Source organism: Miniopterus natalensis, chromosome 11, assembly GCF_054644295.1.
Source record: "Miniopterus natalensis isolate mMinNat1 chromosome 11, mMinNat1.hap1, whole genome shotgun sequence".
In the NCBI taxonomy this organism is placed as follows: Eukaryota; Metazoa; Chordata; class Mammalia; order Chiroptera; family Miniopteridae; genus Miniopterus; species Miniopterus natalensis.
In genome coordinates this window covers 19,315,396-19,333,355 of record NC_142091.1, presented here as the reverse complement: position 1 = coordinate 19,333,355, position 17,960 = coordinate 19,315,396, and the positions used below count along the sequence as shown (strand labels likewise).

The following is a 17,960-nucleotide window of genomic DNA, read 5'->3' as shown; positions in this document are numbered from 1 at the left end:
CCTCCTGCACAGCCCCCTACCAAGGATCAAGCCCAAAACCCAGGCGGAATGAACCAGCAACCTTTTGGTGCACGGGAGGATGCCCAACCAACTGAGCCACACTGGCCAGGGCCCAAAGGTAAATATTGTTAGTCTACCCCAAGTCTACATCATAACCACTATACTAATCTTCCTTTCTTCTTTCAACTTGAAATAAGCCTGGGTTCTCACTTTTAAGAAGCCTGTACTCTAGTAGAGGAGCCAGCACACTGTTTTGGTAAAGGGCCAGAGAGAAAAATATTTTAGGCTTTGTGGCTATGTGGTGGTCTCTGTCGCAACTACACAGCTCTTCCATTGTTAAATAAAAGCATAGACAATACATACACAAATTACTGTGGCTGTGTTCCTACAAAACTATTTACAAAACCAGAAATAAAGGGAATATTGCACTAATGCTGAGAAGAGAGAAAAACACCCTTAATCCTCCTAATAACCTAGCTTAATAGTGAATAATCTTACAGCTTTTGTTTTTGAGCCAGAGCTCCATCATAATTGATCTTTGCATACTCATGTTAAAGTTTGCCAATCTATCTTTACTCAATGTTAACTGAAGAACATTTCTGTTAATTTTAATTTTGAAAAGTTTTTTTCACATGGAGCAACCAAGATACAAATAAATAGTCAGAAAAGGTCTTATACTTAAGAATAAGCTTGGCCCAGCTGGCGTGGCTCAGTGGTTGAGCATCAACCTAGGATACAGGAGATCAGGGTTGGATTCCCAGTAAGGGCACGTGCCCAGGTTGTGGGCTCCATCCCTGGTATGGGTCGTGCAAAAGGCAGCCGATCAATGACTCTCTCTCATTATTGATGTTTCTACCTCTCTCTCCCTCTCCCTTTGTCTCTCTGAAATCAATAAAAATACATTATTAAAAAAAAGAATAAGCTTGTCAGAGTCATGAAAAACCTAATTTTATGTCAATTCCAGAAATCATAATGCTATCCATGTCTATTTCTTTGGGATTGAGTTTATTTAATATTGTTCACATGTCTTTGCCAATGAAAAATTTAAAATACAAATTAAAACTGAATGTGGTCACAGGAAATGACAGAATTGATGAAATTCAAATTGTTTTCTCGTTTTTATAATCCTATGCTTATTTTTTTGAATATGTTTTTACTGATTTTAGAGAGAGAGGAGACAGAGGAAGAGAGAGGAAGAGAGAGATCGAAACATCACCGATGGGCTGCCTCCTACACACCTCCTACTGGCGATCGAGCTTACAACCTAGGCACCAGAATCTAACCTGTGACCTCTTGGTGCATGGGACGACACTCAGTCAGCTGACCCACACAGACCAGAGCAGGTTTTCTCATTTTTATAATCCCATGTTTATTTTGAATCTACTGTTTAAATGCTGGAATGTGACATACTACAGAGATTGGAGAAAGAAATTGTGCCAGAGTGCGCATGAACCATTACTAAGTTACTTTCAAATGTATACATGTGGCTGAGTCGCTTGTCCAAAGTTAACTGTTTAGCTAAAAGTTCTCTGAATTAATTTCCATGTGGGCCACAATATCTATTAAAACAAATAATGAAAATGTACTAATTTGAAGTATACATACATATTATTAAAATTCAACAGTAACTAGCATTCGTTTGGAACATAGACTAATACAAGATTTTTGGAGGAAGAATATTTCATCGATGATATTATTTAGAGTTGCTGGCACGTGGTGATAAATAAAAAGCAGAATGAGATTTAGTCAGTCTGGAAAGATGAAACAAGTCACCCAAGAGCACAGAGCTCATTAGCCGGGGACCAGGACTGGAAGTCAGATTTCTCGTTTCAAAGCGCTGGGTTCCGAGGGGCATCAGAAAGAGCCACACCTAGATGTGCTTCTGCGGGACGCGGGGTGTTTTGAGCTACAGGCAATTTTAGCTTCAGCCTCAAGAGAAACTTCTGCCCCTCCCTTGACTACCTGGAAGAACATGAATCAGGGGCCTTGCCATAATAAGGGATTAGCAGAGATAACTTCATTTCGCCTATCTGTGGGGCAGGGCAGACTCCTTTGTACTAGCCGTCTGTTCTTCTTGTCACCCTGTGTGACCCTTTGAGCCCCCAAAGTGCATTATCTCATCCTTAGCTCAGGATGTCTTATATACTTGAGTCCCCCTTTTTATCTCTGAACCTTTGGCGCATGTGGGGTCTCTAAACCTGTCCTGTATGCAGGGTTCCCATACATATGTATGTGTTAAATATGATTGTTTTCTCTTGCTCATTTGTCTCATGTCTATTTGATTATTAAACCAGCAAGACTCTAAAAGGGCACTAAAAATAATGATTAATTATTTTAATATTATATAAATTATTAATTTATTTTTTATTATGAACTAAGCATTGTGCTAGTCTTTTAGCTAGGTTTTGTCATTTAATTTTCACCACAATAAATTATATAAAGGGAATAATTATTATTCCCTTTATACAGATGGGAAAACAGATTTTCAAGATGTGTGTCATCAGAAAGGTAAAGGTGGGAGAAGGCTCACTGATAACAGGTCCGTCTAAAGCTGTTAACTCCTGCTGCACCACGGCCACGGTGCCTCTCACCTCCACCCACCTGGCAACCCGCCTCTCCACTTTAGGCTTCTAGGAACGTAGCCTGGGTCTGAGTTCTGATTTCCACTTTGACAACCTGTGAGTCTGCAGGCATATTATTTAAACTTTACTGCTTGGTGGATAATGAGAGAGGGTGGGACAGAATGTCACCTGGAGCCCCCCCAACAGTGAAGCACGAACCCCTTATAATGAGAGCATCTAGACAACAGTAGCATGTGGGCAGGTCTCTCAAGCTGCAAAATCCTGTTTGTGTTTGGGTCTTCCATGGATTGCTGGGGAGACTTCGGGGCTGCCTTACTGCGGGTCTCACTGTGGATCTGCCGTCTGCCTGCCCTGCCTGACTCTTCTCATTTATCACTTGGCACGCTCCTCACTCATGGCTATGACAGTTGGGTTAGAAATCCTGCTCCTCCTTCACAGGTTTCTTGAAGCTAGTAATTTTCAGTATTTTTTATTATCTTTAAAAATATCTGTTTTCCCTGCCCTGGAGAGACAGAGCAGTGCAAATAGATTTTCTGCAAAGAAAAGTTAATAATTCAAGTACCTTTATGAATTAACAGGCTGCAAATATATTTAATAATCATAGGCTGACATGTTTACTGCTGTATTTGTTTTTCATCTCCTCTCCAGCCTTGGAAACCTATCTTCATATTTCGCTGTCCCATCGCCCCTAATGTCCCCTATTCTGATGTAGTTTTTGGAGGACTTGGGGCAAATGCAAAGAGGTAGATTACCACTGGGATGTTTGACTTACTATGTTCTATATTTTGGAGAAACACAATTCGCGAAGGACATGGAATTTGAAGAACAAAGTTTTAAGCATTCTTCTGGCACTTATTTGTATTAAATTAGGCAAAAATCTTAACCTTTGTGGGCCTCAGTTACACTGGTGAGAGTAATGACCCTACCTCCCAGGACCCTCTGAGAATTAAACTCTTGGCACAGAAGAGGGGAACAAAAAATTCTTTCACAGGACCATGGAAATGAAACCCAAATACCTCATAAGGTAAATATATATCTTGAAGTTAGAAAAGTGTTTCAGGCCTCTCTCTGGAATATTCTTTCATATGTGATGAGAGTTTCTTATTGTTTGACACCATGTCTTTGCTGCTTCTCTGTGTTGACTCCATAATCCAGAGGTGCCTGATGTCCCCAGAGGGAAGACTTGCTACATCCTTTGATACGGACAACCCCTAGGTTAAGCTTTGCCTGTCATTGGAGACCTGAGTCCTCTCTCTGAGCCATGTCCTTGAGAAGAATTTTTACCCAGAAAAGAGGTGGAAGAAAGCCCAGCTCTGACCTCTGAGCAGGTTAGGCGGGGAGACGACGTTGTTAGGTGCTCTCACCTACGAACTCCTGAGAGAGAAGAGCACAGGTGCCTTCACCATGAAACTAATAAAACCTGAACTGGCAACTTTGAAGTTAAAAATAAATGCAGAGATCTGGGCTCCTGCTGAAGCTGGAAGCCTAGAGTGCACAGTTTTGAGAATATCACTTGTGGCATTTTGATTACGAAAGTCCAGGCCCGGGAACTAGGAAATGGAAGTAAAGGAAACGAAATTGACCTGTGTGACAAAGTAATAGGAATCTCTTATTTTTCCCGTTGCTCCCAGGGAAGTGTGCAAGGGTGTCTGAATTTGGGGAAGTGGGAAAGGAGAATACAGGCCAGAGGAGAGGAAGAGACTACGGCAGCTGCGAGATTGGAGAAGAGAAACAGTCTGGAGAGGATACGGGTTGAGGTTTGTCAGGAAATGTTACCAAAGAGCTCTGATATTCAGCTGTAAGTGGTTTCCTCCTCTGTGCTCTCAACTTCCCCTTAAACTGCACTGAATCTGCTACTCACATCAACATTGTGAATGTGATGACCTGGGGCCTGGGGAAGAAGGGCGGGGCCCACGCTGAAGTGTACAGAAGCCCAAGAAGGGTGACAAGGTACAGATGGCCATGACAATGCTCAGACAAGGAGCTTGGAGAAAAGATGATGGGGACAAGTAAGAGCAGATAGGGAATGTAGGCCCCCCCCCCCATGAAAATTCTCAGAGGATCTGAGTGGTGGTGGTGTTTGGTGAGCGGCAGGGGCCTGGGGTGATGACTTGTGACCCTGAGCAAAACCGGGGCTCTCATTATTGTATTTGCATGTCAGAGAAAACTGTGACCTCAGAGGTGGAAATTTGGAGACATTTGAGCTAAAATGCAGTGCTCGAAGCTGGCTCAGGGAAGTCCCCGTGCAGAGAGTAAGGCCAGATGGACTTGGTTCTCAAAGAGGCAGACTGAGTTTCCCAGGATTTCCCTCCCTCAAGGGAACCCAAGAGTTTGAAGAGGGAAAACCCAGTGATCGGTGCCCAGACGCCTGTGGGCTGTGGGAAGGTGGCCAGACTGCCAGAGGCTCAGGGGTTTACCTAAGGTCTGCCAGGCTCAGCTCATCAGAGGCCGGGGCATTCAGAGAGTGGTGCGAGCAGACCTGCACCGGGGAATGAGGAAGGGGAAGGAGGTCCTGCTCAGAGACGACAAAGGAGCCCAAGAACAAAGGGTGCGGTTCCAGGAAGGGAGGGCAGGAGTTTTCTCCCCTGGGAAAGGTGAAACGTGGGTGAAAATCATTCTTTGCTTTGGAGCCCTGGAGTCTGTTTTTTGGAAAGAGCTCCAGGAAAATCAGACCACTCACTGCTGAGAATGCGGCCTGCGCATGAGGCCGCAGACGCGGATGGCAGAGCGAGCCAAATGTCAGAGCTCTGAGCTCACTCGCTGCGGCCCACGTCCCAGCCTCGCCTAAGCCGTCCTCCCCCTCCCAGCCTCGAATCTTCTTCCCATGCTAACTCCACCTGGAAGCCTCCTGTCTGCTCCGGCAGCCTCAGGTGTCTCCCTGTGCAGAGCTGACAGGTGATTTATGCCCAAGACTAAGTGCAGCTCTTCCTTTAGGGTATTCTGAGGAGTATTTTTCTTTTTTAAAAGTTTATTTTTCAATTACAGTTGACATTCTATATTATTTTATAATAGTTTCAGGTGTACAACCCAGGGGTTAGACATTTATGTAACTTATGAAGTTATCCCCCTAATAATCCTAGGACCCACCTGGCATCATCCATAGTTATTACAGTGTCACTGACTATATTCCCTATGCTTTACTTTACATCCCTGTGACTATTTTGTAACTACCACTGTGTATTTCTTAATCCCTTCACTCTTTTCACCCATCTGGCAACCCTATGTGGGTATTTTTCATATGTTTGTTCTGTGTGCACTGAGATCTTTCTCAGGAAAGGCTTATTGGCTAAGAGCACCAGACATGGGTTCCAGTCCTGATTCTGCCTCTTTTCAGCTCTACGACAGAGGCAAGTTCACTTACCCTGAAAATGGAGAAAACAGTAATACCAGTCTCACTGAGTTGCAGTGAAGATTAAATGAAACAACACATGTAAAGCACTTACATAATGCCTGGCACATAACAAATGGGCAATAAAAATGATCATTCACTGGAACTCACACACTGCTGGGTGGAGTGTACATTAGGACAACCACTTTTGAACATGATTGGTGGTGTATATTAAAGCTGAGCATATGGATAGATTATGACCCAGCAATTCTCCTGGTAGGTAATACACCCTCCTCCCCCCCTTGTCTTTTGTTAGCTTATAAGATCATTATTATAAGAAATATGTTCTGAGTTCTAAAGAATTAACTAGCAAAGTTTTCAAATACAACCCAATTATAACTTGGAAACTGTCTGTGCTACAGTTTGTTAATAGTGATGTGGTTTGGTGCTCTGTGATACTCAAATTCCTGAGCTCCACTGGCCTGAAGTTCTTGGCATATCATGATTAGTCACATGGTCATATTTGGGAATTTGGGGCTCTGTTACGAGAAGAATAATTAAATCTTGGGCAGGAATTGGCTGACTTCCCCAAATAGACAAGGGTAAGTCCCACGATGCCAGGCCACTAGGTAGGGTTTCTTGGTATGACAGGCATCACATTGAAAGGCTTGACAGTTTTCACTGTTGAGAACATTCTTACTCATTGAAGAATTAAAGTCTCGTTAAGTTTTTATTTGGTGAAATTTAACTCAATGTTCTTTTGCTCTCTCCTCAGGAGAATTTTTATACTTAATTGCAATGCTTTATGGTTAGGACTTACTGAAATAATTTTTGGTGAACTTTGAAATTGTCAGTCAATTCTACTTCTTCCCTCCTTCTCCCTGTCTTCATATCCCCTGTGTAACTTGTGTTTAGGTAATTCATAAATATGAATATATATGACCTAGGCACCTGTTACAGATGACTCTTAGTGATGGCATCCTCAGTTTGCCTGTCTTTCTTGGGTACATGGGAAGCTCCATGAGGGCAAGGGCTTTTGTTTTGTTTGCTGATATAATCCAAGGGTCAAATAGTTGCTCAATAAATATTTTTGGCTAAATTAATGTGGAATTGATGCTGGATGCTCACAAGATAGGAAGTCAATAATAGATATGTAGTCAGCTTGACCAGCTCCTGAAAGATCCTTTCTCTCACTCCTCCTCACACGAGACACTAGAAAATTATAGAGTAGCAGCAGCCCCCCGAAGTGCTCAGAGCCTGATGTTGAAACTCCAAGGGGTCCCAGAGAGGAGCCACAGCTGAGGATGAAAAAACGATAGTGGTTGAGTCCAGACTTCATTATCAAGCCTCCTGCCCTAAGGTGCTTCACTTCTTTCCAACCCCCTAAACTCGGCCAGATGGCACAAACTAAGCTGTGGGCCTTCATTCTTCCCTGAGCCAAGGACACTGATGATGTGAGCTCAGAGGAAATCACTGAGACATCTGGGGACAGCAAGACATCCAAAAGAAGGTCCACGTACTAAAAACCTACATCTGAAAACACAGAGAGCACCTACCCAAAATTGGATCATGTATTAAGTCCAAAGACAAGTTAAAAAGTAAGTTTTGGCAAAATTTTAAAAACATTTATCATTAAGACTGCATTCTCAGACTACAACGCAATTAAATTAGAAGTCAGTAACAAAAACATTCATTGAAAATCTTGCCAGACATTTGGACACTTTACTACTACTCATGGGTCAAAGAAAAAAAAAAAGTTCATTTTAAAATACTCTGATCTTGACAATAATGAAAATACTGCAGCTTAAAACTTACAGATTGAATAAAAACAGGAACATTTATAGCCTTAAGTGCTTATATTAGAAAACAAGGATGTCTCAAAGTTAATGTGTCCACTTTAAGAAGTAAAAAAACCTAAAAAAAAAACCAAACCCCCCAAAACCAACAAAATAAACCCAAAGAACAAAGAAGAGGGAAGATACTAGAGATCAAGCAGAAATCAAAGAAATAGGGGAAAAAAGTTATAAAGAAATAAATATCTTGTTGCTTCCAAAGAGACAAATATCTAGAGAGATTGATCAAGAGAAAAAGAGAGAAGGGATGAGAGAAGCAATATGAAGGTGTGAAAAGGGGCCTGATTCAGATAAAACAGAAAAGCAAATTAAACTCAAAGTAAGTAGAAGTACGAAAATAGCCCAGGTAAGAGCGGAAGATCAATAAAAGAGAAAATGGACATGCCGTTGAGAAAAATCAATGAAAATAAAATTTGTTTGAAAATAAAAATAACAAATAATTAGCAACTGATTAAGAAAAAAGGAATAAAATACAACTCAGCAATTTCTGGAACAAAAGAAGGGACCATATATATTTATTATATACATTAAATGGATCATAAGGAAATGTTATTTAAAAACTTTATGCCAATGGATTCAACAACTTCTTGGAAATGGACAGTATCTTTGGAAGATATACTTTCTAAAACAGACACAGGGAAAATAGAAATCTGAACAGCATTATGTGAATTAATTGAATTTATACTTAAAACCTTTCCACAAAGAAATGCCAGGCTGAGGTTGCTTCACTGGTAAATTCTATTAAACATTTAAAGAAAAATAATACCAACCATTGAGGACAAACTCTTTTATGTAACAGAAGAGAAGGAAATGCTTCCCAACTCATTTTATGAGACCAGCGTTAACCTGATATCAAAACCAGACAAACACAAGAAAAGAAAATCTCAGGCTAATATCCCTTATGTACATAGACGCAAGTATATGAAGCAAAATAGCAAAATAAACCCTTCAAAAAAATAAAAAAGAGGAAGTTAATACATCAGGAATTAGTGGGGTTTATTCCAGGAATGAGTGAAAGGTCAGTTTCATATTTGAAAATTATTTAATTTAATTTATGATAAAAATAAATAGAAGAATTTTAAAAGCCTATGTAGTCATTTCTTTTTTTTTTTTTTTTAATATATACATATCTTTATTGATTTCAGAGAGAGGAAAGGAGGGGGAGAGAGAGAGAGATAGAAACATCAATGATGAGAGAGTCATTGATCAGCTGTCTAGCCCGCAACCCGGGCATGTGCCCTGACCGGGAATCAAACCCCGATCAGCTGGATCCTAGGTCGATGCTCAGCTGCTGAGCCACTCCCGGCCGGGCTATTTAGTCATTTCAATATGCAGACAATCATTTGACAGAATTCGATACCCACTCATGATAATAGAAGACAAATTCCTTGATTTGACAAAGAGCCTCTACAATTAATGTACAGTTAACATCACGCTCAATGGTGAAAGACTGGCTGCCTGCCTGTAAGAATGGGCACAAGGCAAGAATAGGCACAAGGCTCTCCTCACTTTTAGTCAGCATTGTAGTGGAGGTCCAAGGCATCAAGACCAGGAAAAAAATAGTAAAAATTATCTCTACATAAACATAACTGTCTATGTAGAAAATCTTAAGAAATTTATAAAAAAGCTGCCATAAGTAATAAGTAAATTTAACAATGTCACAGAATCCAAGCCCAATATACAAAAATCAGTTGTATATCTATATACTAAAAATGAATAATTGGACATTAGAATACAAAAAAAATACCATTTGCAGCAGGGTCATATCTATGAAACAGTGATAAATGTGTTCAAGACCTGAACACTGGCAACTGCAAACATTGGGAGAAATTCAGGAAGCTGGGCTAGTGTTCCCCGTCGGGAGCCCGGTTGCAGTGGAATGGGATCAAGGCGTGAGCAGTCTAGGGGATCTGGAATGGGGAATAGGGACACACTGCAGTGGCTTGCCATCAGTGTTGACAGCAACAGGGGACATCTCCAGAAGTTGTCTGATGAGATAATAGGAGAGCAATAATTTATGATCATGCACTGGAGACCCTCTGAGGACTCCCAGAACTAGTTATGAGGCATTTGAGTTAGGCTTAGGCTGCATTTCCCTGAGATCAGAGGGGTAGCTCATCCCCACAGTAGTGGGACCTAGGAAAGAATTTATGTAAACAAAGGCCATAGACCTAGACCGACTTCCCCAGAATGTAAAAGCATCCTACAGCCAGTATCTTTGGTTTCTGGAAAGGCTTTAGTTATGGGTGTTATTTTTTCTTGTAAATAAATAAGTGAATGAAGAAAGAAAATAAATCATTCCCCTCCCCCCTTCCCATGCTGATAAAGAGGGAGCATTGGGGATGTTTTGAGGACATACAGAAACATTGAACGATCCAGAAACAGATTGTTAGAGTTTTTCATGTGATTTACCTTTCAGAACAGTCTTTACTTTCTGCAGTAGTCTGAAGCCTGCTTCCAATGTAGTAGATCTTCCTTTCATATGTATGTAACCTATTTAGGTTTCAGGCTTTCAAACTAAATTTGAGCTGGCTGAACCTTATGGAAATATTTTTGTGATCAACTTGTAATTAGCAAAAAGAGAAAGAGAAGGAGAGAGGGAGGGAAGGAAAGAGGAAAGGGGAGAGAGAGAGAGAGAGGGAGGGAGGGAGACAATCTGATTTTGTTTATGGAAAGGTTTAAGTCCTGGGAGTTCAACCTAACCACTTAGAGTATTAATGTTATGAAAATAACAGAATTCAACTTCAAGTTCATTTGTAGGAAGGAAAATCCAAGATTCCTTCCCTCTTTCCTTTTCTCTTCCCACATTTCCCCTTAGTTGGGCTCCTGTAAGATGTGTGGTCCATGCCACTCACTTGGCAATGCATTAGCATTTATTTTCTTCTCTGTACATGTTCATGTGGATGTCTAGTCTTATCTGTGTAACTGTGGAAGCAATAATAATACCTCCCAGGGTTATTATGGGTCTCAAAGCAGATTAGTATGCAATGTTTATTAAAATTTTATGGTGCTGAATATAATTCTGGGACACCAGGCAAGTAGTCTAGGGCTCATAGCAGGGTGAGAAATCTGTCTACTAGGAAAGGAAACTGAGACAGAGGCCTGGTTGCACACATTGGGTCAGGCAGGAAAGGGCGTACCTATCTGAAATTCACCCTTGCTCTTGGTATACTGGCCCACTGGAGAGCAAGACTGGCCCTTTTGATGCAAGCTCCACTGAGTGGCCGGGCTGAGGTTCCAGGCATAACTGTCGTCTTAAACATAGATTTGGGTACTGGGAAAGGCCTTGACCCTCAGGTACAGGCACAGAGACTCCAGTTTTCAGGCAAACACGTGAACATGGTAGAGACCTTGCTAGTCACTTTCTCTGAAAGGCTTGGTGAGCTTACACAGGCGTTTGCACTGTAAGATCAAAATGGGTTTAAAAAAAAAATCTTGGAAGTTCTTTTACTCTATTTAATAAGTTCCCAGCCTACCAACAACTTTTTTCTAGATGATCAATCCTTAAGATTTCATATTTTCGTTTGTGATATGTTTTTTAATTTTTGTACTAAGAAATGAAAAACCAAGAAAAAAATCCTTCAAAACTTCAAAAACTCTTGTTGAAAATTAAACCGTGTTCTTGGAGAGGAAAGGAATGGATTAGTAGATTGAATGCTGAATAGTGATTAAAAACTTGAGATTATTTTTATCTGCTTTCTAATTCTTTTATAACCCATTTTTTGCCCCAATTTCCATGTAGTCTACGGGGGGTAGGGCTCAAAAGGTTGCAAATAACAGTATAAGGACTATGACTCTAGCGTTTCTATCTCTAGCTCCGAATTCTTCCTTGAACTCAAGTTTATATATTTGCCTACCTAATTGAACATCTCCCCTTGGATGTCTAATAGGCAACTCAAACCCAACAAATTCAACATTGCACCCTTGGTTTCCAGCTCTCGCACACCTGCTCCCCCTCTAGTCCTCATGTCACCTCCATTCTCTCACTTGTTTAGGCCAAAGACCTTGGAGTCATTCTTGACTCCCCTGTTTTTCTTAAATCCCATGTGCATTTTAGGAGCTAATCTTGTTGGCTTTTCCTGGAGAATTTTCCTCAGGCTGACCATTCTTAGCATTTTCCTGGATAGTTCCTTGGTCCGTGCCATCATCTCTACCCTGGAAAATGCCACTGCCTGGTCTTTGCACCCGCTCACTGCGGTTTTACAAGCTGCACGCCAGCCAGCAGCCAGGGTGACCCTTTAAAACCTAAGGGGGATCATGGTACCCGCCTGCTCAAAACCCCTTCTTATCTCATTAGCATGAGATCTGATCCCCTTCGGTGGCCACAGGCTCGCTGTGGTTTGGCTGCTTCCTCTCTGACCTCACCTCTTTCCACTCTCCCTTCCCTCACTGCCTCCAGCCATACTGACCTCCCTGCTGCATCTCAGATATGCCCAAGTCCTTCCTACCTTGAGGTCTCACACTTACTGCCGCCTCTACACGAAACCCAGAGACACCTTCCTTCCCTTTACCCACATAAGCATCCCCGACTCAGTATATTCTTCCCTATGTCTTTCCTTGTATCTAGATCTATTTATTCACATCGAATGTCTCTTCCTTAGAATGTAAGCTCCTTGAGGGTAGAAATTCACGCCAGAGAGCTGCTGAGCCTAGGTTGGTGCTGACATAAAGTAAATGCTTAATAAATTTTTTTAATAAATTAAAAATGCATGCCGAGGGTAGATCTGATTGGGTACATAGATTCCTCAAAAAAGTTGAATTATTTGTGGAGATAAAACTATTTTAGGGAAGAGGTGAAGTCTTTCAAAAGAAACAGTTGATAATATCAACTTCCAGAAATTGCCAATTCATTAATGGAAATATGTCTAAAATTTAGCAGTGACACTACAATCATTGGGCATTCTTCAATCATGTGGAATGTGCTCTAATAGGACTTTTGATACCCCATCCTTTATAAAGGCAGCTGTAAACACATTTACTATCCAGCCTCAAAAGCTTACATTATTTATCATTGCATTAAAGGCCTGGGATTTTCCAAGAATAAACAAATTGCTATTTATATAGACATTTTTGGGAGCTTTTCCCCCACTGAAGATGATCTAAAATGGATTTAAATGTTACTTTTTTTTTAAAAATATAACTTTATTGATTTCAGAGAGAGGAAGGGAGAGGGAGAGAGAGATAGAAACATCAATGATGACTCGGTGATTGGCTGCCTCCTGCACGCCCCCAACTGGGGATCTAACCCGAAACCTCGGCATGTGCCCTGACAGGGAATCAAACCTTGATCTCCTGGATCCTAGGTGGATGCTCAACCACTGAGCCCGGCCTGGCCAGGCTAAATTTACATTTCTTAAGTGGCCTTTTGCAACCGTTTTCTTCTTGACTTCCTCCAGTCCTTTTCTATTCTGATCACTCCTATCTTCTCTGAACAACATGGTGCATTGTGCAACAAAAGGTGCATTTCATCCCTGACCATTTAAAATGATATGCTGAATGCAGGGAAAGAATGTTGGATAAGATAAATGGAGAAGAGATTAAAATGAGGATATGTGCATTAAAGAGGGTCCTCTTTTGGACCCCAAATTCATTCACTAGGTTCCTACTACAATTTATTTACCAATAAGTTTTCCAATTCTTCTTCTATTGAAGTTTCAAGTCCAGGTGGTGGGAGCAAGACAGGGATCAGGGATCAGGGATCATGGCATTTCGAGTGTAGTAGGATGCACTTTAGTCTGGTCATGTTGATAAACCACTTGGGGATGGTAATGGGGCCAAAGACAGACTCAGGAGATGAAAGGCGATCAGAAGATGCTGCTTCTTCCTTTTACTCAGGCCTATATGGGAGAAATGCAGAAAATCTTTGGCCTAGGCCTTCCTATACTTCATAGGGAGTCTAAAACCACAGCCTGTTGGTCAGCATTATGTATTTCTTCTCAAATGGTACTTCATTGGGTAATTTTACCATAAATATTCACAAAGAACCTTCAATATCATTGCCTGTAGAAGAAAATGACTACAAACAGGAATAAAGAGAAAACACCTGGATAACATATAAATGAGAGCACTTGAAGATCATGTGATAATTTAAAAATATATCACACAGAATTCCAAATAAAAGACTGCATAGTTTGTTTGCCATCTGCTATGTGAAGCAGAAGTCTAAGGGGCTTCAAAATAAACATCTGAGAACACAACAGGGGACCTGGCAGACAAAGTTGGCTCTGCCACTTGACACCAGGCTAAATGGAAGTGAGCTTGGTTCCAGCACAGAAAATTTAATGTTGAGCTGTTAAGGAAGCTCCCCACCCAGGTGAATACATTCCTCCATTAACCTCTCTGGTGTTTTCCAAGTGCTTCTGGGCCACCTATAAATAGTCATCACTGAGGTTAATAGGACAATATATACAGGTCATCAGAATGCAAACCTTGATCCCCAAAGGAGCAGTTCAACCACTCTGTGCCCAAAACTGTTATTTCACAAAACATTTTTGCACTCAGTTACTCTGAAGCCAACTGAGGAATCTGTGTTGTAAATTATTTCTGCACAAAATGGTTTCAAATGAGCATATAAATGTTCTGATTGAGTTTTGTCACAAACATAATCACTATTTTTTTATTCATTAAGAGGACTACATCTTTCCAAAATATATGCAACTATATCTGGGGGCCAAAAAAGAAATGATGATTTGTAAGAATGATTTTGGGGGGGTTAACCACAGTCAGTATATTATTTGATTATTAACTTAATTTGGAATTTTGGGGGGCGGAATTTAGGTCAGTGATTATCAATCCTTGTGGTGCTACAGCTCATCACGTCTTTGGCTGTCTCAAGGGATATATACAAATCCTCCAAAATATCTTAAAACAAAATTAATTCTAATTGCTTTGAAAACAATTATAGAACCCCTTGTAGGGTACCAAGGACTATCTAAGAGCTTTGCATGTTTTGACTCATATACAGGGTGGGGCAAAAGTAGGTTTAGAGTTGTGAGTACGTGAAGCACAGAGTTTATTCTTTTATTATTTATTAATCACTGTATTATTTTCCATATGAACAACTGTAAACCTACTTTTACCCATCACTGTATTTAAGTCTCTAACTATCCCTAGGAGATAAGAACTATTCTTATTCTAATATTACAAAGGGGAAGATTGAGCCAGAGATTAGGGAATTGACCAACATCACACCGTTAAAAATAGGAGATCTGGGATTTGAATTCAACTCAGCCAGGCCTCAGAGCACATGCTTTTTTGTTTTCAGTAACATTTTATTTAGTGAGGTGTCTAAAATGTGCATGTTCCTGGGCTGGACACAAGGAAGACAACAGGTTTATTGAGATTAATTCACATACCATACAGTGCATCCATTTAAAATGTACAATTTAATGGCTTTTAATGTATTCACAGAGTTGTGCGACCATCACCATCACTTCTAGAACATTTTCACTCCCCCCACAAAGAACCCATACTCATTAGCCGTCACCTCCCATTCCCTCTCCCCCAGCTCCTGACATGCACTAGTCAGCTTTCTGTTTCCATAGATTTTCCTATTCTGAACATTTCATATAAATAGAATCATACAATATGTGGCCTTTGTGTCTGGCTTCTTTCACTTAGTGTAATGTTTTCAGGATTTATCCATGTTGTAATATGTATTAATTCTTTTTTATTGTTGCATAATATTCTATTTTATGAATTTACCACATTAAAAAGTCCATTCATCATTTGATGGACATATTTCCACGTGTTGGCTATTATGGCTAATGCTGCTATAAACGTTTGTGTGCACATTTTTGTGTGGACATGTTTTCATTTCTCATAGGTATGCATTTAGGACTGGGATTGCCGGGCTATGTATGTGTGGTAACTCTAGTTTAGCCTTTGAGGACGTGCCAGGCCATTTTCCCTCCTTATTTATTGATATTAAGAAGTTCTTTTCAGCTGATGGCTTTGCAAAAGTGACTTTTCTGACTCTATAAAGGCAGTGGATGCTGGAAAACAAGCACACTAGACTTTTCTTCAACAAAGATTCAACATGTAGGCTGTAAATAACCACTTTCAATAAAGGAAACCCAATGGAAAACTGAGAGTAACCTTGAATAACTGCCCCATACCTTCCTGATACTAAGTGTTTTAGTGAGTGTATGAAACAAATGAATGAGTGATGGTAACAATAACAGCTAACATCTGTTGAACACTGCAGATGTTCTAGGCAGTCTCTGAAGTATATTAAATGCATTTTATCATCTAATTTCAGAACCACTAACATGCTTTAGAATCCTTACATTCTAGAGGGTAAGATTTTTTCAAAAAATAGCATAAGAAAGAGGCAGCTGTATTTTATCTGTATTAATGACTAGGTAGGGGAAAAAAAGGTTTAGCTTGAAGTAAGAAAAACTGAAACATAAGATGAACTCCCTTAAATGAAAAACTGTTCATAAGAGCCTCACTTAGTGAGTTTCATTGAGGGTATTTTATTGTCAGGAAGCAGGAAACAGAGTGAACCACTATTACTTATTCCGGGTCTGTATACTCACAACACTATCTCAAGGTTTGAGTTTTTTATAGGTATACAGAATTCGTGGCCAAGTAAAATGTGATAGAAGCTAGTAAATATTAAGTGAAAAGAGAAATTGTTCTTATACAACATTTAAATTGGCTTTTGTTAAAAGTTTTCCTGTTGCAAAATACATATCCCTTGCCTCATATGAAAATCCACTTGAATAGGTTCTCCTGCCTAACCTACTTCAAAGACCAGTGAGTACCCATAGTTAAACAAATAAACAAACAAGCAATGAGAAACAGAACTTACACAGTATTTTGTTTGTGATATGTTTAAAGTACAGGAGGACAAATTTATATTCATCATAACAAATGCTAAGGCCGCAAAAGCCACTACTTCTGAAGAATTATTATAATTTGCATGGTCAGGACATTTCCTATCAAAAAAATTATAACACATGCCAGGGAATCCACAAGTAGGCTCTTCTTGGAAATAAAATCCAAAGTTATCAATGTGCTTCAGCATATTACATAAGAAAAAAAATTAGTGGGTGTCTAACTGAAGAGTACACTGTGCTGATTCTGATTTCGTGTGAAGTTGGCCACATAGGAATTTCTCATTTGGATTAAAATTATGAATCCACAACTATGAAAAAAATTTGGAAGCATAATGATTTTCAATGAGCTCTAAGTTGCCCTTAGAATCGAAGGCCATGGGAAGAACCTCTACCCTAACTTCCACTTTAGTCCTCAGACCAGTTACCAGCTGCTTGCCATCTTCTCCATGTCTTAGGAAAGACTAACCTTCCTATTAGCAACCAACCCAGGAACTAGACTTCAGCACACTAACCACATCTTCTTTCTCTATGTCATACTTGTATGCTTTGGGTCCCGAAAAGAAGTAAATGTTGCCTAAAAGAGACAAAGTTGAAATCACGGTTACTGAAAATGACTTGCAGATTTATAAATGGGAGGATTCGTAACTGTTGTTTTCTTGAGGTGGCACCAGAGGGGAATGAGGAATGTGCCAGGTGGCAGTTAGCCAGTCCTCTGCGCAGTTCTCACTGAGCCCTAGAACCTGATACCTCCAACTTCTCAATCATCTCCCATCTTTTTCTCTCTTTCAGCCGGGGTCCAGCCTTCTCCTTGGGGTCATCAGTGGGTCAAGTTCAATGATGCTTAGTGCTTCTGCTCAGGCTCTTCCCCTCCAGGAAGTCCCCCCCCTTTCCTTCCCCTAGCCTAACCTCTAGCCATTCTTTAAAACCGGGCCGAAGTACTACCATGAAATCTCCAACTACAAAGGCCGCCTCTGATCTTTTCTTTCTCAGATCACCTCTTGCCATTATTTTGAAGACAACCACACAATTCAATATCAAATTATAGGTTGTCTTGTTTTCTAGTAATTTCACTTGTGTTGGATGAAGGAGCATTATCCAAATATGTTAACCATTCTGCTGGAGCAGAGACAATTTCTGGGACTGTCTTTACATTTCTGAGGTGTCTAGCTCTGTGCTATATTCTTAAAAAGAATGCGTTGACTGACCGGTTCAAAATATTCAATTAAATTTATTCAACCCAATTCAATTCAATTCAACTTTCCAAACTATGTGTTGAATTTCAGGAGTTGAGTGATGTAGTGGGGAAAGACATTGGGAAAGTTGAGAATATCTACATTTTAAAGGTAAAAATGGT

At 40.3% G+C, this 17,960-nt stretch overlaps 1 protein-coding gene across 1 annotated transcript in view; it reads right to left on the bottom strand.

The window, feature by feature from the left end:
• Positions 1–17,079: 17,079 nt before the first annotated feature.
• MMP20 (matrix metallopeptidase 20) overlaps positions 17,080–17,960 on the bottom strand; it is a 35,688-nt gene continuing 34,807 nt past the window's right edge. The window contains exon 10 of the mRNA XM_016206720.2: positions 17,080–17,180. Within this exon, the coding sequence (XP_016062206.1) occupies positions 17,080–17,180 (101 nt within the window). The remainder of the gene's footprint in view (positions 17,181–17,960) is intronic.